Genomic DNA, 20077 nt, shown 5'->3' on the forward strand with positions numbered 1-20077 from the left:
TCCTCCCAGGTGTGTCTCTGAGCAGGGCTGTGTGGGAAGGGGGTGACTTGGTCTTGCCCAGCGTGGAGGCAGAGCCCCAGTCACTGGACGCCTGAGGCGGAAGGGCCCAGACCGCTCTGCTCCCTTAGTTGGCCCTTCCGGGAGCCGCCTGGTTTCTAGCGCAGGAAGGGGAAGGGGCCAGAGCTGGGGGAGGCGTGGCAGGAAGGGGGGAACTCTGTGGTCAGGGAGCTGCTCACCAGCACAGCTGCGCCGGCCCTCAGCTGCGCTCCGCCTGCCGCCCCTCCGCCCGCCCAAGATGATTCCCACGGCGCTCCTGCTCGCACTCCTTTTGGTTGGACAAGCAGGTGAGGGCTTGCTGAGGGACAGTGAACTGGACTCCCAGGTGGGAGTCAAGGGCATATGGGCAGGCGAGGCAGGGACCCCAGGGGGGGGCAGTAGTGGGCAGCTGGGCACAGGGACTCAGGCCGGGCCTGTGTGGTTCCATCCGGCCACAAAAGTCAGTTTCCTCCTTCCTTGTCCCCATCTTAGGATGGACAGGCACCCCGGAGCTGCAGCTGGCAGGGAGGGAGGGTGTGACACACAAAATGGGCTGGTTTCCTGTGGGGCTTTGGTCTTGTCCAGGAGGAGCTGGCCTCCAGCTGCCTAAGTGGTATCTGTCAAGTGCCTGTGGGAGCAGAGGCCTGGCCTCGTGTGTGGGAGGGAGGCCAGGCTCGCCAAGCAGATGTGATTGCTGCTTCCGTGTGTCATGGCTGACATGCACCTCCCGGCAGCCGCAGCGGAGGGTGGGCAGTGATCATCTAGAGACCTGAGCCTCCTCGGGGAACCGGGCGGGAGTGGGAAAGGCTCCGCGGTCAGTGTATGAACTCTCGCCTCTCCCTCTCAGGGTTGTCTTGTGTGAATGTTTACAAGATGGATGGTTGTGGCTGCAGTTTGGGGGGAACAGGGAAGGTGAAACTGAAGGGAATTTGGGGAAATGGAAAGATGGAAGGTTGCACCAACCCAGCTATGAAGGTGGAAGGGTCTGAGAGCAGCCGGGCGACGGGAGCGCCGCTGAGGCCTGGGGAGGGCACGGGCTGAGGGCGGGAAGCTGGGCTTTGCTGCCATGTCGCTGACTGTGCCCTGAGGGAGCTGCTTCGCTTCCCTGGGCCTTGGTTTCGTCAGCGGTGAGAGGGCGACGGCGTTTCCCAAACAGGGCAGCCTTGAGATTTGTGCAACAGGGAGTGTGAAAGACGTCGTCGCAGAATAAAAGTCACAGCCCGGGAGCCCATGTGACAGCGGCCAGGGTGATGGGGCAGATAGGAGCTCAGACCCTATTTTACTTCTTTAATTGCACAAACTTCCTCTCAGTGGCCAGGGCGTGAGGAACAGGGCAGAGTCCCACCGAGACACCCCGTCCCGAGACGGAATCTCAGCGGGGCCTTCCCTGGGGGACTGTGCCGGGCGGGGCATCCCTGAGCCAGGGAAGCAGCTGCCTGGCTTCTATGTGCCCAAGTGTCTGGTGGGCAGAGCAGCGTGCGCCGAGGCCAGATGACCAACAACAGTAATGGCCTTCCCGCCCTTCCCCAGCTCACACCCTTCCTGTCCAGCTCTCAGCCACAGGTCACAGGACTGAGCAGAGACACTGCTGTGGTTTCTTCACTGACATTTGTCACTGCCTTCCCGCGCCCTGCCCTCCAGGCTGAGGTTTTGGTTTTTGCCCAGTGAACTCAGATGAGTCCCTTGAGGGCTATGAAGTGCTCAGCCGAGCCTGAGGAGCCCCAGTGCTCGCAGGAAAGTCTGGGGCTGAGGAGAGGAATCCAGAGAAAGAGCAAGCTTCCCTGCAGAGCACCCTCAGGCCCGGCCTCCCTCCCAGGGCCCTCCCTTCCCTGACGCCCTCCCCATGGGCACCCTCTCTCCCCTCAGAGGCCCTGGGAGAGCCTCAGATCTGCTACATCCTGGATGCAATCCTGTTTCTGTACGGGATCATCCTAACCCTGCTCTACTGTCGACTCAAGGTGAGGCTGGGCAGGTGGGTGGGCAGTGGTGGCAGCATGGCTTTGAGGAGGAACCCACCACGTTTGGAGGGAAGGGGGATGGGCCACTAACATTGCTCTTACTAATGACCTTCCTCTACTCCAGATCCAGGTGCGAAAGGCAGCTGTAGCCTATCAGGTATGGAACCCCCTCCCCGCACCCGGGTGTCAACAATTTTGCAGACTCAGCCCTTCTGGGCTATAGCCTTGGGGTCTGCAGCCCCTGGGAGGTGAATTTCAGGTGTTGACCTGCATGAGCTTCAGAGACCCACTTCCCACCTCACCCTACCCACCCTGCCACCCAGCCAAGTCACGGGTGACAGATCCCACCCCTGACTGATATGTCCCTGGGTGTGGAAGAAGATGCTGGGGGGCCCTGGAGGATGTGTGGGTCTCTGACAAGTTGCTCCTTTGCCTCCACAGAAGTCAGATGGCATTTACACGGTGAGTGAGTTGGCCCTGCCCACCCCCAATCCCAGGACGTCAGCAGAGGAGGGTGGATTTTGAGTGACCTTTGGAAGGGCAGGGTCTGTGGGGGTTAGTGGGAGCGGTGGAGGGACTCAAGCTCCTGACTGTCCTCTGACCTTCACCTCCAGGGCCTGAGCCCCCGGAACCAGGAGACTTATGAGACCCTGAAGCATCAGAAACCAACAGAGTAACTAGGACAGATGCCCTTGGTCCCGTCCTCCTGCTCCAGTTCCCGCCCAGTCCCATGGTCGACACCACATATGCCTCCCGCCATTAATGCCCGCAGACCTCCCCGTAAAGACGCTATGCTCCCATGAATGGACCCACTGGTTCCTCCTCCCTGCCCAAGGCCTGTGCTCAGATCCTGCTCATTAATGTGCATATTCTAGTCTCCCCTGACCTCCCCCTCCTTCCCTACACCCAGCTCCCCCACCCGCCCCCCTCCTCCCTCCTCCCCGTTCCCACCAGGCAATGGGACAGGAGCAGCACCAATAAAGCTGCCTCAGACTGGGCTCCACTCCTTGCTTCCTTCCTCGGACACGTAGCCTCTGCACGGCTCTGGCTGGGACTGCAGAGCCAGCGGGAGCAAGGCAGAGGCCCACGCCTGACTCCCAGAGCTCAGTGTCCAACGCCAGGCTGTTTTGCTCAACTGAAGGGCAAATGCTGCTGTGAGGGGACAAAGGAGCCCCCTGGCCCCAGGCCTCTAGTTTGAGCAGGAGCAGGGTCTTCCGTGTTGGGATTCTGGGCACATTCAGAGACATTCGAACCTAAGAAGTGACTTCTGGGCTGTGGGAAAGCCTGGCTGCCCAGCCTCAGAGAGTGGCCAATCCGGTCACAGTGGGGTCAGAGTGTGGGACAGCTCAGGGTGCCTGGCGCAGCCTGGCCACATCCCAGCACCAGGAGGGCGGTGTGAGGAGGCCCTGCCGCTCCTCAGGGAAGGTTGCAGGGACAGTGGTTTCTCAGCAGGTCCTGGGGCAAGAGGGGCCTTAGTGGAACAGGGAGGGATTGGATGTGGGCAAGACAAAGGGGACAAGACAAGTTGGGTCCTAATGGGGCGGGGGGGGGGGGGGAGCTCCTTGAATGCATAGGTGGGCGGTGAAGGAACCCCCTCAGGCCTGTGCTGTTTCCAGCAGGAGGCCGGATTCCCAGGAAGTATGTTGTTGTTTTCAGAGAGAGAGAGAGAGAGAGAGAAGCATCAGTCGCCTTCTGTATGTGCCCTGACCCCAGGGATCGAATCTGCAACCCAGGTACGTGCCCTTGACTGGGAATTGAGCCCGTGACCCTTTAGTGCATGGGCTGGCGCTCTAACAACTGAGAGCACTGATCAGGGGTTCTTTCTTTCTTTGAGAGAGAGAGAAAGAGAAACATTGATCGGTTGCCACTGGGTATGTGCCCTAAGAAACCCTCCACCTTCCAGCATATGGGATGATGCTCCAACCAACAGGGCCACACCGGCCAGGGCTGGAAGTCTTTGCATCCCATCTGCTGCGGCCCGTCCTGCCCCCGACCCAGCAGCCCTCTCAGATGGGTCTCTGCTCTGTGCCCAGGCCACCCAGGCTGGGCAGTTCTTTACTCTCAACAGTGACTCACACTTGTCAATGCATTTTTCCAACTCCTTGTACCACTTGCTCTGCTCACTAACCCTGTGAGTATCCAGCTCTTTGTAGTTTAACCTGTCCAGTTAAACTAGGTTGTCCTACAAGTGGCAGACTGCGGTCTGTCCGGTACACTTTAGCACATGAGACACCCAAGGTCCTGGGAAAGAAGGGGGGGAAGGCGGCCGTGAGGCTGAGGTCAGCGGTATGCAGAAGGAACCGCAGCCTCGTCTGAAGGCGATTTCAGATGAGACGTGGGAAATGCCCGGGGAGGGGAAGCACTGTCTGACCTGAGCGGTCGGGTGGGCATACGTTTCGGACAATGCCTCTGCTTCCCTCGCCTTGCACACCCACCCAGCCCGCTTCTGTTCTGCTGGGGTTTAATCCAGGCATCATGGCTCCCAGCATCTCTAGTCCCACATGTCCACCCAACGGGAGCTTGCCAGGCCTTGAACTGGCTGTGGTGTCTGCTGGTTCCAGGCTCTCCAATGGCCGCTGGGCCAGGGCTGTGACAACACCCAGATAAGAGGGAGGGTGTGGAAAGGTGTCCCCAGATAGGGTCCAGGTGAGAGCAGTGGGGGAGAGTGAGCTGCACCTTTTACTGTAGGCGGGGGGCCGGGAGGGGAAGCAGGCAGTGTTCGCCGGCTTAGAAGGGGAGGGAGGGCCTTGGGGGGCACCTCTGGGTTCGGTTTTGGAAGCTTTTCCCTATTCATAGGCCAGCGACAGCGAACCTCTGAGCTCGGCGTGGCAGCGTTTTAAAAAACCCTAACTGAACTCTGGTGCCGTGTCACATAGAGAAATTTTTTGATATTTGCAACCATAGTAAAACAAAGACATATTTTTGATATTTATTTTATATATTTAAATGCCATTTAACAAAGAAAAATCAACCAAAAAAAGAGTTTGCGTGTCACCTCTGACACGCGTGTCACAGGTTCGCCATCACTGGCCTAGGATGATGGTGAGGAGCTTCTGAGGGAGCCCTCGTTTCCTGTGCCTGCCCGAGGCCAGGAATCCGGCATGAGTCTCTGAGTCCCATGCCTTTCTCAGGCCCTCGTCCATGCAAAGGTTCTTTTTTTTTTTTTTTAATATATTTTTATTGATTTCAGAGTGGAAGGGAGAGGGAGAGATAGAAACGTTAATGATGAGAGAGAATCATGGATTAGCTGCCTCCTGCACACCCCACACTGGGGATCGAGCCCGCAACCCGGGCCTGTGCCTTTGACCAGGAATTGAACCTGGGACCTTTCAGTCCGCAGGCCGACGCTCTATCCACTGAGCCAAACAAGCCAGGGCCATGGAATGGCTCTTCATCTCCTCAGAGCCATTCCGGGCCTGGAGGAGACACGGCGGTGCCCACTCTGCCATTTCCCGCATTTGTTTCTTGGACCCTTTCTCTGCCCTTCACACCCAAGCTGCCTCCTCCTCCTGGGCTTCTGTCTTCCTCTCCCATCCCAAAAAACTCACCACGGACTCCTTTACTATTTATTGTAGAAGCAAGGGGTGGGGACAGAGGGCGCTGGAGGCCAGCCAGACGTGTCCTAGGGGCCAGCTTGGGGTGGCTGGGCGTCCGACGGTGATTGGGATACCACCCACGAAGTAATTGAGGAAGCTCATCAGCTCATTCCCAGCCTTCTTGACCAGGGGTGTCACTGCTCACGTGTGTTCTCCAAGGAAGCCCTGGCTATATGAGGGTTAGAGGTCAGTGTAAGGAGCCAAGGCACTGGCAGAGGCCTTGGTGGTGGTGGGAGGTGGGACCCAAGCCCCCAGCTCAGTGCTGGTCCTGCTGGCACGGCACAGCTCCAGGAGGAGAGGGAACACCGCCCGGAGACAGACCCACAACCCAGCTGCTGGGCCCATCTGTCCACAGGCCCATGGGCCTGGAGGGATGAGGCGGTTGTTTTCTCCATCAAAGCTCCATTTCCGCAATCTCCACCCCGAGCTCAGTCTTCTGTGGGCCCTGAACCCCCCCTTGCTGAGACTTACTTGGCCTGGGCCTGGACCTCTGGGCCCTTGACCTTCTCCACCAGGTCCTTGCCATAGTCGGTCAGTTTGCAGGTACTGAGAACAGGCTTTGCAGGCTCGTCTCCTCTGCCTGCCTCCGGACCAAGGCTACTGGGCACACAGAATCACCCCCCTTTTTAGCTGGTCCCCAACACTGAGTCCTGGCCAGCGGTTCTCAACCTGTGGGTCGCGACCCCTTTGGTGGTGGAACGACCCTTTCACAGGAGTCGCCTAAGACCATCCTGCATATCAGGTATTTACATGACGGTTCATCACAGTAGCAACATTACAGTTATGAAGTAGCAACAAAAATAATTTTATGGTTGGGTCACAACATGAGGAACTGTATTTAAAGGGCCAGCAGGTTGAGAACCACTGGTCCTGGCCTCTGGTGACACCACTGCCAGTGCCCAGCCCAAACAGGCCTCCCACTCCAGGTCTTTGGATGGGCTTTCTGGGCTTTAGAGGGGAAATGGTCTTCATTTTGAGCCTTGGGGTTGCCAGATCTGGGCACAGAACTGACAGATGGGCAGCCAGGACCCCTACTGCCTTCTTGGGACCCCCCCTCCACTCCACACCCACCTTCGAGGCCAGAGATGGTGAGGAGCAGCACCGCACTACAAGCAGCTTCATGGTGGTGACGTGGGGAGGCGGCCTGGGAGCAGATGGAGGTGGGGCGACATGAAGCTGGGTGGGCTTCAGCCCCTTCCCAGGGTCCCTTCCTAGGTGTCCACTCCAACCGGGTCCCTCCCCTCCCCACAACTGCTGCTTCCTACCTGGTCAGTGCCTCTGTCCTTGCGCCTATGCCTGGCCTGGCTGGGGAGGCAGGGCCCATGTATCTGCCTGCTTCCCCACACCCCTGTCAGGTGATAAGGACTGTGGAGGGACATTGGGGTGGACCATGTTGGAGTAAACACGTTGGAGAGATGGGAGGAGGGGACAAGTGCATGGGGGACGCCTGGCGCAGGCCTTCATGGAGGCAGGGTGTCCTGTAGGCCTCCTAGGGGTTCGCCCTGTTGGGGTCTGGGGCAGCAGTCCCCAGGTCCGCGCTGCAGGAAGTCAGAGTGCTATGTTTCTCTGGAAGCTCTGACACATCAACCCTCAGCCCTCAATAACTCTGTCCCATTAGGAGTGGATTTCGTCTCCCCAACTCTACCCCCCCCCCTTCACTGCAACTTGCAGGAGATTTTGGGGAACAGAAGAAAGGAGAAAGGAGTTGAAATTAGGGGTAGGGATGAGGGTCAGAGGGCAGGTGATTTGCTTGTCCCTTCCTCAGTTAATGTGTGATGAGACAAGGTTGAAAACATGTTGACCAATGATCACACCCTACCCCCAAAGTCAGAAAGCAGCCTCTGGTAGGAAAAGAGGTTCAGGTTAAAGAGTAAAAGTTGAAGGTCCCTGGTCATTGGATCACCTTATTAGGTAGAGGCGGTAGCCAGCAAAAGTGAGTCAGCAGGGGCCACAGCACCCCTCTGCCCAGACAGCAGGGAGGGAGGGAATTCCCAGGGCATTTGGGTGAAGTCAGCTGAATAGGTATCAGCAGCATTTGCATCTTTCACCTTTTTGCCATCAAAGTGCAGGCAGGACATTCCCGGGAGTTGGGGGTGAAGATGCGAGGCCCAGCGAGGGCTCCCCTCATTTCCCTGTGGAGACCCCAGTGCTGGAAGGCACCCCCCTGACTCCGGCCTGGCCCTGGAGTGGAGCGCACTTGGGGGCGGGGCCCATATTCCGGGATTTTATTTTCCAGCTTTGCCTGGGGAATCAGGGAAGGAAGGATTGATTAATTACAGGGGCAGCTGTTTCAGGGGCCGGATCTGCTGGAATGGAGGCTGCAGCCCCTGCTCCTCCACACCCCAGGCGCTCACACGCGGTCCCATTCCGAGAGGGAGGCAGGAGCGCGTCCTAGGGCAGCTGTGCGGCGAGCAGCTCGCATTTGCAGAGCGTCGCGGAGGCCTGGGAGGAGGAGCCCAGGCGATCCTGGGGGCGTGGGAGGCGCCGAGGGCGACTGAACCGGGTGGAAAATAAGTCTTCCCCGTCGTTCCCTCCGCCCTCTTCTCCAAGGCCGGCCCCCACGCTGTCTGGCGGAGGGAGCTTCGGCGGCCCAGGCTCCCAGGTGCTCCCTCCAGCGTCCCGCGGGCTCCCACGCCCCGACCCGGAGGCCGCGGACCGAGCCAATCAGCTCCGAGTCGGTCTCGGGAGCTGCCCGCAAGCCCCGCCTCCGCAGCGCCAAGGCTGGAGCTCTCTGGACGCGGCGCCTGCCACTCCTCTGCTTCCTCCTCTCCCATTGGCCCCAGGGAGATCAAGGCCGCTTATTTTTAATAGATTGGGCGGGGCCCAGCCCAGGGAGGTTCGGCTCTTTAAAAGCTTCTTTTTGCCCGGTTCCAAGATGGTGCTCATGACCACGCGGAGACAGCAGCGTGAAGCCGCAGTCCTGCCATCACTCAAGATGGCTGCCCCCATCAAGATGACCGGGGTGTGCCGGGGGGAAGGGGGCAGCACGGAGGTCTGAGGCGGTAAGGAGACCACTACGTGGCGGACCTCTCCCCGGGCCTCGGGAGGGAGAGTAGAAAGACTAGGAAGCGGGGGAGGCGTGGGGGGCTGGGGTCAGAGACGGGTGACGGGTGGGCTGTGGGGCCAAAGGTGCGACGGGACTGTGCCCGCGATGCAGCCGGCGCCCGCCCGGTGCCCTCGCCCCGCTCTTCTCGTTCCAGGCCTAGCGTCGGACCATGTGGAGGTTTCGGGGGCTGGGGAGCCGGAGGAGGGGGGGTGGGGCCCGCGGGGGGTAGAGGGAGGAAGAGCATCCTTCCCAGCTCACCCCGGCCCTCCCCGTCCTGTGGCCTGAGATGGGGAACACGTTGGGCCTGGCTCCGCTGGCGGCTTTGCCCCGCCGGAGCCCCCGTCGAGAGGAACCCCTGCCCAACCCCGGGAGCTTCGATGAGCTGCACCGCCTGTGCAAAGGTGAGGCTGGGACCCGCGTGTCTCGGGCGGAAGGGGCCGAGGGGGCGGGCGGCCTTGCCTGCGGGCGCGCGGAGATGGGAGCAGGAAAGGGCGATCGCGCCGGGCTTCCGGCCTCAGGGAGGCCCAGGTGCCGCAATGGATGGAGCATTTTGTTGCAGAACCGGAAAGGAGGTCAGTTCCTCCAAAGCGCTGGCTGTGGCGCGCACGGGGACGGCTTTTGGGGGTCGGGGCGCCCCTCTGTGCTCACTCTCCCCTCCCTCCCACCTTCAGATGTCTTCCCAGGACAGATGGAGGGCGTGAAGCTCGTGGTCAACAAGGTTCTGAGCAGCCATTTCCAGGTGCTCCCACTTCTCTGGCCCCTCACCGCGCCTCCTGCCCGGCCCCACCCTCCCTTCCTCTGCTCCTGCCCCGCCCGGCTGCGGGATACCGGGAGGAGCCGGCTCTAAGGCCCTTGCTGGGGGGACTCGTTGCTTTTACTCAGGCGGCCCTCAGTGTGGGGGGTAGTTGGGATTCTTGAAGGCCCGGATGGGCGGGATGGAGGGTGGTGAGAGGGGGACTGCTGCAGCGGGAATGCGCTCCTCTCCTGGCTTCTCTCCCGCAGGTGGCGCACACTGTGCACCTGAGCGCGCTGGGCCTGCCTGGCTACCACCTCCACGCGGCCTATGCAGGGGACTGGCAACTTAGCCCCACCGAGGTGAGGGCTCCACACGCCTGGCCATCTCTCTAAAAGCCCGCCTATGGCAGGAGGACATGTGTATGTTATGGGGAGGGCCCTGCTTGTTCCTGGGTTTCTTCCGAATGGGAGCGGGGAGGGACGCTGGTGGCGTGGGAGTGTGCCCGTGTGGCCGCACTAGGGGGCGCCGGGTGCTGTTAAGAAAGCCCTCGTCTGCGGCTTGCGGCCGAGCGGAACCCTAGCCCAGCTTCGCCTGACTGTCCAGCTCTTCAACAGGTTTTCCCCACTGTGGTAGGTGACTGGGACAGCAGCGGCAGCCTCAACGCCCAGGTCCTGCTCCTCTTGGCAGAGCGGCTCCGCGCCAAGGCTGTCTTCCAGGTGACTCATGGCTCCGGCCCCCATCCGAGGGTTTCTTTCCTCCATGAATGTCCTGCTCCAGGGCCCCAGGGGGAGGAGCAGAGGCCACAGAGAGGGCAGAGAGGGCGGGAGATCTCACTTCTGGCGCTCCATCCCAGACGCAGCAGTCCAAGTTCCTGACCTGGCAGTTTGACGGCGAGTACCGGGGAGATGACTACACAGCGACTCTGACCCTCGGAAATCCTGACTTGATTGGGGAATCGGGTGAGGAGTGGGACAGGGTTCCTTTTATTGGCTGCCCACCTGCCGCTGTTGGCAATCCTCGGCATCATCTGTCCAGTTCGGGGATCAGAGAGGAGCCTCTGGGCAGGTCCGGGGGTCCTTGCGGGGAGGCAGGCTGGGTGCTGTCTCCAGGCCTCACTCTGTGTCTCCCACTCCCAGTGATCCTGGTCGCTCACTTCCTGCAGAGCCTCACACGCCGGCTGGTGTTGGGAGGAGAGCTAGTGTATCACCGGCGGCCAGGCGAGGAGGGGGCCATCTTGACCCTGGCGGGGAAGTACTCCGGTACGATGAGAGGGCGAGGGGGCGGGGAATTCTGGACTTGGCTGGTCCCTGGCCTGTGTCCAAGCAGTAATGCTCCTGTCCTCGCCTCTGCTTTTCCCAGCTGTGCACTGGGTAGCTACGTTGAATGTGGGATCCGGTGGGGCCCATGCCAGTTATTACCACAGGGCAAACGAGCAGGTGAGACGACTGATCCCACCCCCGCCCGCATGTCACTCGTGAACTTTTGCCCACCCTGGGCCTCCACAAGCCCCGCTGACCGGCTGCCTTCCTGCCTGCGCTTCCGATACATTTCCCGCGTGCCTCCTGCTGGCCCGTCAGGACCCCGCAGTCTCTACAGAGACAGACCCTCTCCTACCCTCAGGTTCAGGTTGGTGTGGAGTTCGAGGCAAACACCAGGCTACAAGACACAACCTTCTCCTTTGGTTACCACCTGACTCTGCCGCAGGCCAACATGGTGTTTAGAGGTGAGGATGATTGAGACCACACGCGGAGGTGCTGTGGGATGGGGGCAGGTAGGGGGCGGGGAGCCGGGTACCTGACCTGGCCCGCATCTCCTGCTGCAGGTGTGGTGGACAGTAACTGGTGTGTGGGTGCTGTGCTGGAGAAGAAGATGCCCCCGCTGCCCGTCACCCTCGCCCTGGGGGCCTTCCTCAACCACTGGCGCAACAGGTTCCACTGTGGCTTCAGCATCACTGTGGGCTGAGGCGCCCGAGCCCCCACGGCAGCTGCAGCCTCTGAGTTAGGTGCCCGGGGCCAGAGACTGGGCCTTCTCTGGAGCCCACCTGGCTGGGTGACCTCGTGGTCCCAGGAGCAGAGTGGGGGATGGGGCCGTGCCCTCGCTGATGAGACTGTGGTCTGAGGACCACCTCTGCGCCCCCCCCGCCCCCCCCCCCCCCCGCACGCCGTCTGTCCTGCTGCGGCTCTGGCCTAAGGGAGAAGGGGCAGGGGCCTGTCTGGCTGAGTTGTCCTCCTCATGCTCCCCCTTCTGCATTTCCCGGTGGATTAAAGCTCCTCACCTCTTCCTCTTCAGAGCAGGAATGTCTGCATGGGATAGCGCCATCCTGTTTGCCACCCCAGAGCCTCAGGCTGGGAGAGAACTTGGACCTCAGAAAGTGGGGCCACCTGTTCCCAGAGGAGAACACTGCTTCCAGAGAACACTGCCCACGCCACGCCATGACCGCACGAGGGGCGGCGAGTGCTGCAGGCTCTGGGGACCACGGCTCCCTTTCCTCTGGCCCCACCTCTGGGCCCAGAGCCGGCCCTCAAGGCCAGTGTGTCGGGCCAGGTGGTGCTGGCAGCTGCAGAGCCTGGACCAGAGGCGCAGCGCAGCCCGCAGGTGCTGGGTTTGTCTGTGCCCGTTGTTAATGCTCCGGATCTGCCTGGAGCCCAGCAGCTTCGCATACAGAAGCCTTTGGAGGAGGCGGAGTGGGGCCCCGGGGAAAGGAGGGAGATGTGGCAGCTGAGCGACTGAGGCCCCGAGCCCGGTCTGAGCTGCCCGCCAGCATGAGGCTCGCCAGCCCCGGGGTGACAGACCTCGCCAAGGTCCCAGGGCCCCCGGCGCCTCCGCCTGGCATTCTCCTCCCACCGTTTCTTTTGAACCCCAAGCTCTGAGGCCCTGAGTGAAGAAAGCCCCAGAATTGGCTAGAACTTCAACTGTGAGGAATCTGAGGGTCCGGCCTTCTCAGCAGCTTCTAAAAGGCAGGAGTGTCCTGTGGCCGGGAGCATCCCAGGTCGGCTGGTGGAGTGAGCAGAACAGAAGGGGAGGCACCTCAGAGCTGGGGACGGGCCGTGGAGCCAGGGCTTTGCCAGGAAGCTGTGTGCGAGCAAAACTTGGAATGAAAATGGAAGGATGGGCCAGTGAGGCGGAGGGGAGAGGCCCGGGAAAGAGGTGGTGCCACTCCCGTGAGGCTGCTGCTGTCTGGAGAGGTTGACAGGAGCGGTGTGGATGTCGGGTGTGGTGTGGATGTCCTCGGGCTCAGGAATGCTGATGCAGAGCCTGTGAGCAACCGCTTTGCGTCTCTACTGAACCAAAAAGCTGGGGCGAGTGAACTGAGGCAGCGGCAGGAGCAGTGGGCACTGCACTGCGTGAGAGGAAGGGAGTGCAGGCCCCACGGGCTTCGGTGCCCCAGGAGAGACTGAGAAGCATCGGCGCTGAGCTAAGTTCTCTTCCTCCCTCCCTCCCTGGTGCAGCCGCCATGCCTGTCCCTGTGCCGACGGGGCCCTGGCCGCTGGCCTGTGATGTAGCTCTACGGAGCCCACCATCTCCTGCAGCTGGTCAGTCTCCCTCTGGAGACCTGGGCCGGTCTGTAAGAGGGAGCAGGAAGGATGCGGGGGGGAGGGGGGGGCTGTACAGTGCCCAGGAGCCTCAGGCTGGAGGAGATGCATTCTGCAGATTGGAGGACCAACAGGCCTGGGAGGGACGGGTTGGAGGAGCTGGGAGTTTGACAGAGGCGTTGGGAGGAAGCTTCTGGGTTTTGGGGGAGCTCACCAGGCGAGAAGCGGGCCAGGCAGCCGCGGGCACACTCAGGCTCCTGGAGCTGCGGCCGCCACAGTGTCCTATGGACGTGAAAGAGCAGCTCCAAAAACTTTCTGGAACCCCAGACCAGCCTTCAGAGCCTTTGGCCCTCTGGCCTCGGCCATGCCCCGAGGACGAGGACACGTGCCCTGTGCTGTCCTACCAGCACCTCACCAGGAGCTCCGTCTTCTCGGGTAGCAGAGGCCACCGAGGAATCCGTTTGGAGATGACAGATCTCGAAGCTGCCCCTTGAGGAGGGAGTCCTGGCCCTCCACGGGCTGGGCCTGTGGGGCTCGGGACACAGGGCACTTCAAACTCGAGTCTGAACTGCGGAGAGCTCCCGCTCCGACAGGCACAAACCAGGGGTGGTGATTCCAGACGTGGCGCTCGCGAAGGCCGGCGGTCAGTTGCCAGTGGCTTTTCGTGCTGTTCTCTTTCTCTTGGTGGTGGTGGTGCAGTGTCATTGACTGCAGTGCTTTCTTCCTGAGAGGGGAGGGAGGCCACACACGGGAGAGGGCAGGGCCTGGTGACCTTGATGACTGGCTGTGCCATGAACGTGTTGATGTCGGCAAAGTGTGTGCGCAGAGGCAGCGCAGGGAGTGGGCCGGTGAGCACGGGGTGGGCGGACAGAGGAGCTGGAGGCCGCGGAGACCAGAGCTGAGGGAGGCCCAGGCCCGGCGCTCTCCTCCGGTCCCTCCATCCTTGGAAGGCTTCCTGGCTGAGTAGCTGACTTCTTCCTGGCGGAGAAGTCCTGGCCTCCGAGTTGTAGTGACACGCAGCCCCTCCCTCAGGCTGTCCTCCCTGGTTACCCCTTTGGTCACGTTCCAGCCCAAGTCCTGTGAGTGCTCACCCTGAACCACACAGATTGGTCCAACAGGTGCCCACGTGGCAGGTGGGCCCCAGGCGTGTCTGGACGACTCTTTCCGCCCTCACTCAGCTGCTCGGGTGCTTTTTGTGCCGGCGCTGGGCCTGCTTTGCTCGCCGCACTGCCGGCCTGCAGACAGGATCACTGTGCCTGCAAGAGACGCGACCAAGCTGGACATCAGCAGAGAGCACCTCCCTGTCGGCTGTGGTCTGGGCCCGGCCACCCTCACAGCAAAGGGCGTGGGAGGGAGTCCGGAGGCTGTGGCTGGGCATGTCCTGTCCACCTTCCCCGGCCTGTGGGCACTGGCGGAGAGCAGGGCACTGTGGTGGGGACAGGCTACGTTTGGCTCCTGAGTTGAAGCCAAACTCAACTCAGGGCAGGGGAGTTGAAGAGTTGGCTCTTGATACCTAAAGCATCGCCTTATATCTGTACAGCATTATGATCGCAAAGGCTCTGCGGCCACACCTGATGGGATGAAACATCCCTGCGGGCAGATGTAGGATTTGTTATCCACAGGTGTATCCATAACTTTTCAGAAGTGTAAACAGGCTGAGATTCAAGGTCACAAAATAGTTAAGTGATGTAGATTGAATTCAAATCAAGGTTGTTTGACCTCCAGTTCCCACTGCTCACATGGAAAAATAGTGTGACGTCATGGAAACAGCAAGAGTTTGGAAATCAGACAGGCAAGTCTGAATACTGGCTCTGCAGCTTTTTAGCTGCGTGACTTTGGGCATGCTGACTGCGGGAGCCCCTGTTACATTACGTTGGGAGCGTAACCTCATAACCTGGACACAGAAAGAGCATCACGTGATTAACTCAACAATTACCAATTACCTGCTCTGTGGCAGGCACTGCACCTGAGAGAAGAGAAAGCCAGCCGAGGCACCATGAGCTTCTGGGAGAGGGGCGGCCAGGCACGCGCAGAGGTCCGAGGGGTGCCAGGCGTGTCTGAGGATGGTGCCACCGCCGTGTGCCTGGGATGCCTTGAGCAAGGGGGACAGAGCCACGAAGGTGGCCTGGGGAGCGAGGCCATGAGATCATGGACTGGAAGGTGAGCAGAATAGTGACATCATCGCCTTGTCTTAAAGAGCGTTGCCTGCTGTAGCGAATGCTCGGTGGGAACAAGAAGCGGAGCGTGGTCTGTGGGCTCCTGGGATGGGAGGGGCCGCTCACTGTCCTTCCTGCCAGCACCCAGCACTCCCCCACCTGCAGGCTGGGCCTCTGGGCCTGCTGACCGCACTGGTCCCCGCGAACAGGCAGGTGAGACCAGTGCCAGCTGTTCGTCTGGGAGACAGACGTGAGCGTTGGGGATGACAGGGGCCGAGATGACACCGGCTACTCCGGGCTGTGCCCACAGGTCTGAGGGTGGCTGGGCACACCTCTCCATCCGCATGGAGGCACAGGGTCACCCCTGTGGCCTGGTGCTTTACGGGAAATGAGCACCATAAGTGCTTTTCACTAAGGGGTGGTGCTCCTGGGACAAGCGTTGCCCTTCCTCCGTGGTGATGCCGCCTGTGGTGTGGAGCTCGGTGCCATGGAGCCAGCTGGCCACGGAGCGAGAGGCTGCACAGCTCGGGCGCAGTTGGGGCTGTTTCTATTGGGAGGAGGCTCTTCCCTGAAGAAACCCTGCCAGCCTCACCAGTCAGGGCAGGGGAGTGATAGCCGTGGCCCAGTCCCCACAGGCCACACCGTTCTGCAGCCCATCTCCCCCCTGGCCGTGGCTCCTAGTATTGGGGTGGCTGTCACAGTCCGGGGGTGGGGCGGGGAGCTCTGGGCCGACCTTGGCCCTGCCCCTTCCTGCAGAGCCTTTGGACGCCTCCGGGCCCAGCCCCTGCAGTGCCTGATTGTGCTGTTTTTCGTTTCTGGTGCCAGAAGGTGGCCTGCCTGCCCCTCTCAGGCAGCTTGTCGATTGCAGGTCACAGGATCCGGTGGAATGCATCTCCCCAACTCCCCACCTCTTTCCCCTTGATCCCCAGAGCTGCCCAGGTCAGGGGTCATGTCCTCAGGGTCTTCTGTTGTGTGTGGCTTCCGGTTCTCAGAGACTCTGGACCTGGGCAAAGGCCTCGGGGAGATTTTCCCAGCATGCCCGTGGCTCTGGTTGCTGGCACGTGGGAAGGGACCCTGGCGGGTGGGGACCGCGGAAGTCACTGGAAGCTGCTCCTAAGCTCCCCACTGCGGAGCTTCCGGCCGCCTGTCTGTGGGTCGGGGTAACAGCGCACGGAGGGAGAGCAGAGCCAGCGTTGGGGGCCCCTGGGAAGCTCCTAGAGGCTGCGGTCTAGTTCAGAGCCCACTCAGCTAGAGGCCCTGCTTCCTCAGCAGGGAGGCCGCTCAGACCTGGAGGTGGTGGCATTAACTCGGCTCTTGTGCCCTGAGCAGGCTTTGTGGGCAGTGAGCTTGCCACGTTCCTGCACCGAGAAGGCTCTTCTTGGGCTGGTTTGGTGCTCTGATGCTGCTTTCTTGAAATTCTTAGTGATTTTTAAGGCGCTCTGTATTTTCGTTTCTATGGGGCCCCGCAAAGTACCCAGTCCTGCCCAACTAATACGCTTAAGACTCAGAAGTAGGAGTCATCACCCAGGTTGTCCTGTGTTTCATTGACACTGAAGAATACTTCTGCAAGTGTAAGAAGAATCTACTCTCCCCACCTCTATGAGCAAAGTAATTTATTTATATATATTGATTTTAGAAAGGGAGGACGGGAAAGAGAGAGAAACATCGATGTGAGAGGGAAACGTTGCCTCTCATACAGGCCCCAACCTGGATCAAACCCACAACCTAGATATGTGCCCTGACCAGGAATCAAACCCATAACCTTCTGGTGCACTGATTGATATTCCAACCAACTGAGCCACACCAGCCAGGGCTAGAAAAAGTAATGGAAGCTGTTTGGGTGTCTGGGCATGGGCACTAGGCCGGGTATGTCTGTGTCAGGTAAGTCTGATTCCGCCCACGCTGGATAGAGTCCAAGTCCTGGTAGTTGAGTGCGAAGGCCTCGGCACTGCCCCTGCCCCGGTGCCGGCCGTGTCTGCACCGACAGTTCCTCCCAGTAGAAACAAGCTCTGTGCCTGCTGCTCTTCAGTTAAGACTCACATTATAAGTAATGCTGCTCCGCAGGCAAGTTGAAGCCAGTGCAGGCTCACGTCCTAACACAGAGAGGGAGAGACTGAGGTTAAAGACGAAGGTTAAAGGCCTTGCTGAGGTCCTGAGGATGAATGGGTGGAACCCTTTCTCAAGTACAACATCCAATGAGCCACGCCTAGCTCACTGTATTTACAATAGGCCCGCAGGCGCCCAGAGCTGGTCCTGGGAGAGGTGAGTGTATTTATGCAGATGCGTTTGTTGGTATCTTTGCTTGAATGTGATTCTATTCGAATTTACGCTAATTCACTCAGCCAACAAATACTGGCTGAGGACCTGCTGTGTGAGACTCTCTCATCATTGATGTTTCTCTCCCTCTCACTTCCTCTCTGAAATCAATAAAAAATATATCTAAAAAAAATAAAGATGCAGAGGGGGCTCCTGGCCGTGTGCTTTTCCGGTGGCAGAGTGGCCGATCCCCGGGAACAGTGGAGCTCTCGCCCATGAGCAGACGCCCCTCCCGAGACCGGGGTGCTCTCGGCCATGAGCACGCTCCTCGCCTTTATGAGATTGCCTCCACTAAGTACACTCGTGACGTTTACAAAAAGCTTTTTTTTCATGTTTTAAACAACTTTATTGAGGTTTCATTGATATACAGAAAACTGCATGCATTGAATGTGTACAGTGTGCACGGTGGTGTGGGCAGGGCTGGGCCAGCCTCCCAAATCCTCACATGCGGAGAGGAAGGCAGACGTGCCAAGCCCTTTGCAGAAAGGGAGTCGGGCGCCAGCACATCTTGTATTGCTCAGCTCCACATCCAGCAGCCGTCTCACGCTCAGAAGCCTGAGGGACACATCAGAGCAGTGTGAGCGGCCAGGGAGGAGGCGGGGCCATGAGGTCCTAAGGAAGCCCTAGGTCCCGGGCCCCAGAGAGTTTCCAGAACTGACCACAGACCCAGGGCAGGACCAGGAAACCCCAGGGCCAAGGGCTGGGCCGCCCCTCCTGCTGCAGTGGCAGGTGTATCTCTGCTCCTCTCCAGGGGCACCCCCTCGGCCCCCCACTTCTGGAAGGTCCCCACCCCGCAGGCCTAGTCTCCGCCAGCTCCAGGTCCTGGGTCTGGGCCTCCCCATCACGCTGCCAGGCCAGGGTGATGTCCGCAGGGTAGAAGCCCAGGCCCCAGCACCTCAGGGTGACCTCCGGGTCGGGGTGGGGGAGGTGTCACGTGTGTCTGGGGCGGGGGGATCTGCCCTGCAGCGTCTCCTTCCCCTTCTCCAGGCACCTGCGAAGCCACCACGCGCTCCCGCTGCGGGTGTGCCCGGCGGCGCCGGCTGATCTGGGCCACCTGGTCCGCCGGGTCCCGGGCGCAGGCCGCGTTCACGGCGACGTAGTCGGCGCCATCGTGGGCGAACTGCCCAGAAGCGCGCAGGAGGCGCCCGTCGGGCCCAGGTCGCAGCCAGACGTCCCCTGGGAGGTGGGGCCGGACTCGCTCTGGTTGTAGCCGAGGGCGTCTGCGGGCTCCCGTGCGGGTTCCCAAGCTGCGCCCCCCCCGCCCCCCGCGGCTCCACCTCGGACCGGCCGCCAGCTGTGGAGGCCTCCCCGCGGGGCGGGCATATCGCAGGGCGCGCGGCCCCCAGCGCAGCGGGAGGGGGTCCGGGCCCAGGGCCCAGATCCGGAGGGTCTGGGGAGAATGGGCTCCACCAGCTGGTGAGCTGCGAGGAGCGCCTGTCTCCTGCTCCGGTGGCATCTGCGTGTGGGCTCCCACGGTTCCAACCAGGCTGCGCGGCCGGCGTCTGGAGGTTCGTTTTTGCGCCGTCGCTGGAATGTCCCGCCTGCTGCTCACATAAAGGCAGGTGTGTGACGGTCAGAAAAGAAAAGAAAGGAAGAAAAAAGAGCAAGATGCTCTGGGTCCTCAAGGAGTTAAACACGCTGGGGCCGGGGACAGCTTCAGTAGATGTAAGGAACTTCGGGGTCACTGAGCCCGCCTGGCAGGGGTGTGCGGAGGGGGCAGGGAGGACGGCCTGAGGAGTGACTGCCGAGCTGATCTTCCTAAGGGAAGGAGTGGCCAGTTCAGGCAGAGGGTTCAACCTGAGAAGTTCAAGAAGCCAGACACAGAAAAGTAGACATGACGGCACCACAGACAGGTCTCCTGCAGGGAGGGCGGAGACGGCGGAGGAGATGGGGCTGAGGTGACATCCCTCTGGCAGCCCGGGAGCCCTCGGCGGATTTGCATGTTTCTCTTTTATTAGATTAGATCATGGTGTGCTTTTTCTTGCCATCATTAACCAGAGTAACTGTTGCTTATGTATTAAAGTTCTAAGTCTAGGAGCGGCTTCAGAATCCTTCTCACCATTCATCTCAAGTCTGATGCTTAGTTGATCAGAATGAATACCTGAGGTGAAGCCTCTTACTGCAGATGTATCCCAGAATGCGTGGCATCCTCTCTGCTTTATGATCCAGCTAAGAATACATTGCCTCAATCATGCTGATTGAGGTCAGTGTCCCCTTGCAGTTTCTAGTAGTAGATTACCACCTACTGCTTAGGAAGTAAAACTGACTGTCTCCATGTAGATCACAAAATAAGGCATTTTTTTCATCAGTAAAATTTCATTCTTTCAGCATGAGTAATTTTGTCAACAACGTTTTGAGGCAGTAACAGTTTATAACAAATTGAGTGAATTATTGTTTCAGGTACTGTGCTGTGTCATACACAGATTTCATTGTATCTTTGCAACAACTCTATACAGTAGGTACTTTAATGACACAGATGAGAACACTGAGGTATAGAGAGATCAGGTAACTTGATCAGTAAAACCCAAAAGTGGCTGAGTCTCATTTCAAATCCATAAGCCATGCCATTTAACCATTACACTCCACTCAGTATTGTGCTAGAGCCTGCTCTTACTGGCTCACAAATTTTCAGGAATTTTGTAAGCTGGTTGTTAAACATGTTCATTATTAAAAATTAAATTATATAATCTTAAAAGTGAA

At 59.8% G+C, this 20077-nt stretch overlaps 4 protein-coding genes across 8 annotated transcripts; 3 read left to right on the forward strand and 1 right to left on the reverse strand.

The window, feature by feature from the left end:
* Positions 1-73: 73 nt before the first annotated feature.
* On the forward strand, positions 74-2995 carry FCER1G (Fc epsilon receptor Ig). The gene is made up of 5 exons (XM_059674592.1): positions 74-344; positions 1903-1994; positions 2119-2151; positions 2436-2456; positions 2609-2995. The coding sequence occupies exons 1-5, from the start codon at positions 296-298 to the stop codon at positions 2669-2671; spliced, it is 258 nt and encodes an 85-aa protein (XP_059530575.1). The 5' UTR covers positions 74-295; the 3' UTR covers positions 2672-2995.
* A 2550-nt stretch (positions 2996-5545) lies between these two features.
* On the reverse strand, positions 5546-8428 carry LOC132221206 (uncharacterized). Of its 3 annotated transcripts, none has more exons than XR_009449920.1 (4): positions 7868-8428; positions 6662-6734; positions 6062-6190; positions 5546-5755 (listed from the first exon to the last, which is right to left on the reverse strand). XR_009449920.1 is itself a non-coding variant. In XM_059675248.1 (4 exons), the coding sequence occupies exons 1-4, from the start codon at positions 8362-8364 to the stop codon at positions 5732-5734; spliced, it is 720 nt and encodes a 239-aa protein (XP_059531231.1). In that variant the 5' UTR covers positions 8365-8428; the 3' UTR covers positions 5546-5731. The 3 variants fall into 3 exon arrangements, 1 of the variants encoding a protein (XP_059531231.1); XR_009449921.1 differs by lacking the exon at positions 7868-8428 and adding an exon at positions 6856-7833; XM_059675248.1 differs by having other exon boundaries at positions 6062-6187.
* A 475-nt stretch (positions 8429-8903) lies between these two features.
* Positions 8904-11652, forward strand: TOMM40L (translocase of outer mitochondrial membrane 40 like). Of its 3 annotated transcripts, none has more exons than XM_059675245.1 (9): positions 8904-9037; positions 9308-9375; positions 9639-9731; positions 9987-10088; positions 10226-10331; positions 10509-10631; positions 10732-10808; positions 10993-11095; positions 11195-11652. In XM_059675245.1, exons 1-9 carry the CDS (start codon positions 8923-8925, stop codon positions 11332-11334), a joined length of 927 nt encoding a protein of 308 aa, XP_059531228.1. In that variant the 5' UTR covers positions 8904-8922; the 3' UTR covers positions 11335-11652. The 3 variants fall into 3 exon arrangements, with proteins under 3 accessions (XP_059531228.1, XP_059531230.1, XP_059531229.1); XM_059675247.1 differs by having other exon boundaries at positions 10535-10631; positions 11195-11331; XM_059675246.1 differs by lacking the exon at positions 9639-9731.
* On the forward strand, positions 11474-18656 carry LOC132221207 (uncharacterized). The gene is made up of 2 exons (XM_059675249.1): positions 11474-11967; positions 18365-18656. The coding sequence occupies exons 1-2, from the start codon at positions 11474-11476 to the stop codon at positions 18585-18587; spliced, it is 717 nt and encodes a 238-aa protein (XP_059531232.1). The 3' UTR covers positions 18588-18656.
* Positions 18657-20077: the final 1421 nt, after the last annotated feature.

This window comes from Myotis daubentonii, chromosome 18 (assembly GCF_963259705.1).
Source record: "Myotis daubentonii chromosome 18, mMyoDau2.1, whole genome shotgun sequence".
NCBI lineage: Eukaryota > Metazoa > Chordata > Mammalia > Chiroptera > Vespertilionidae > Myotis > Myotis daubentonii.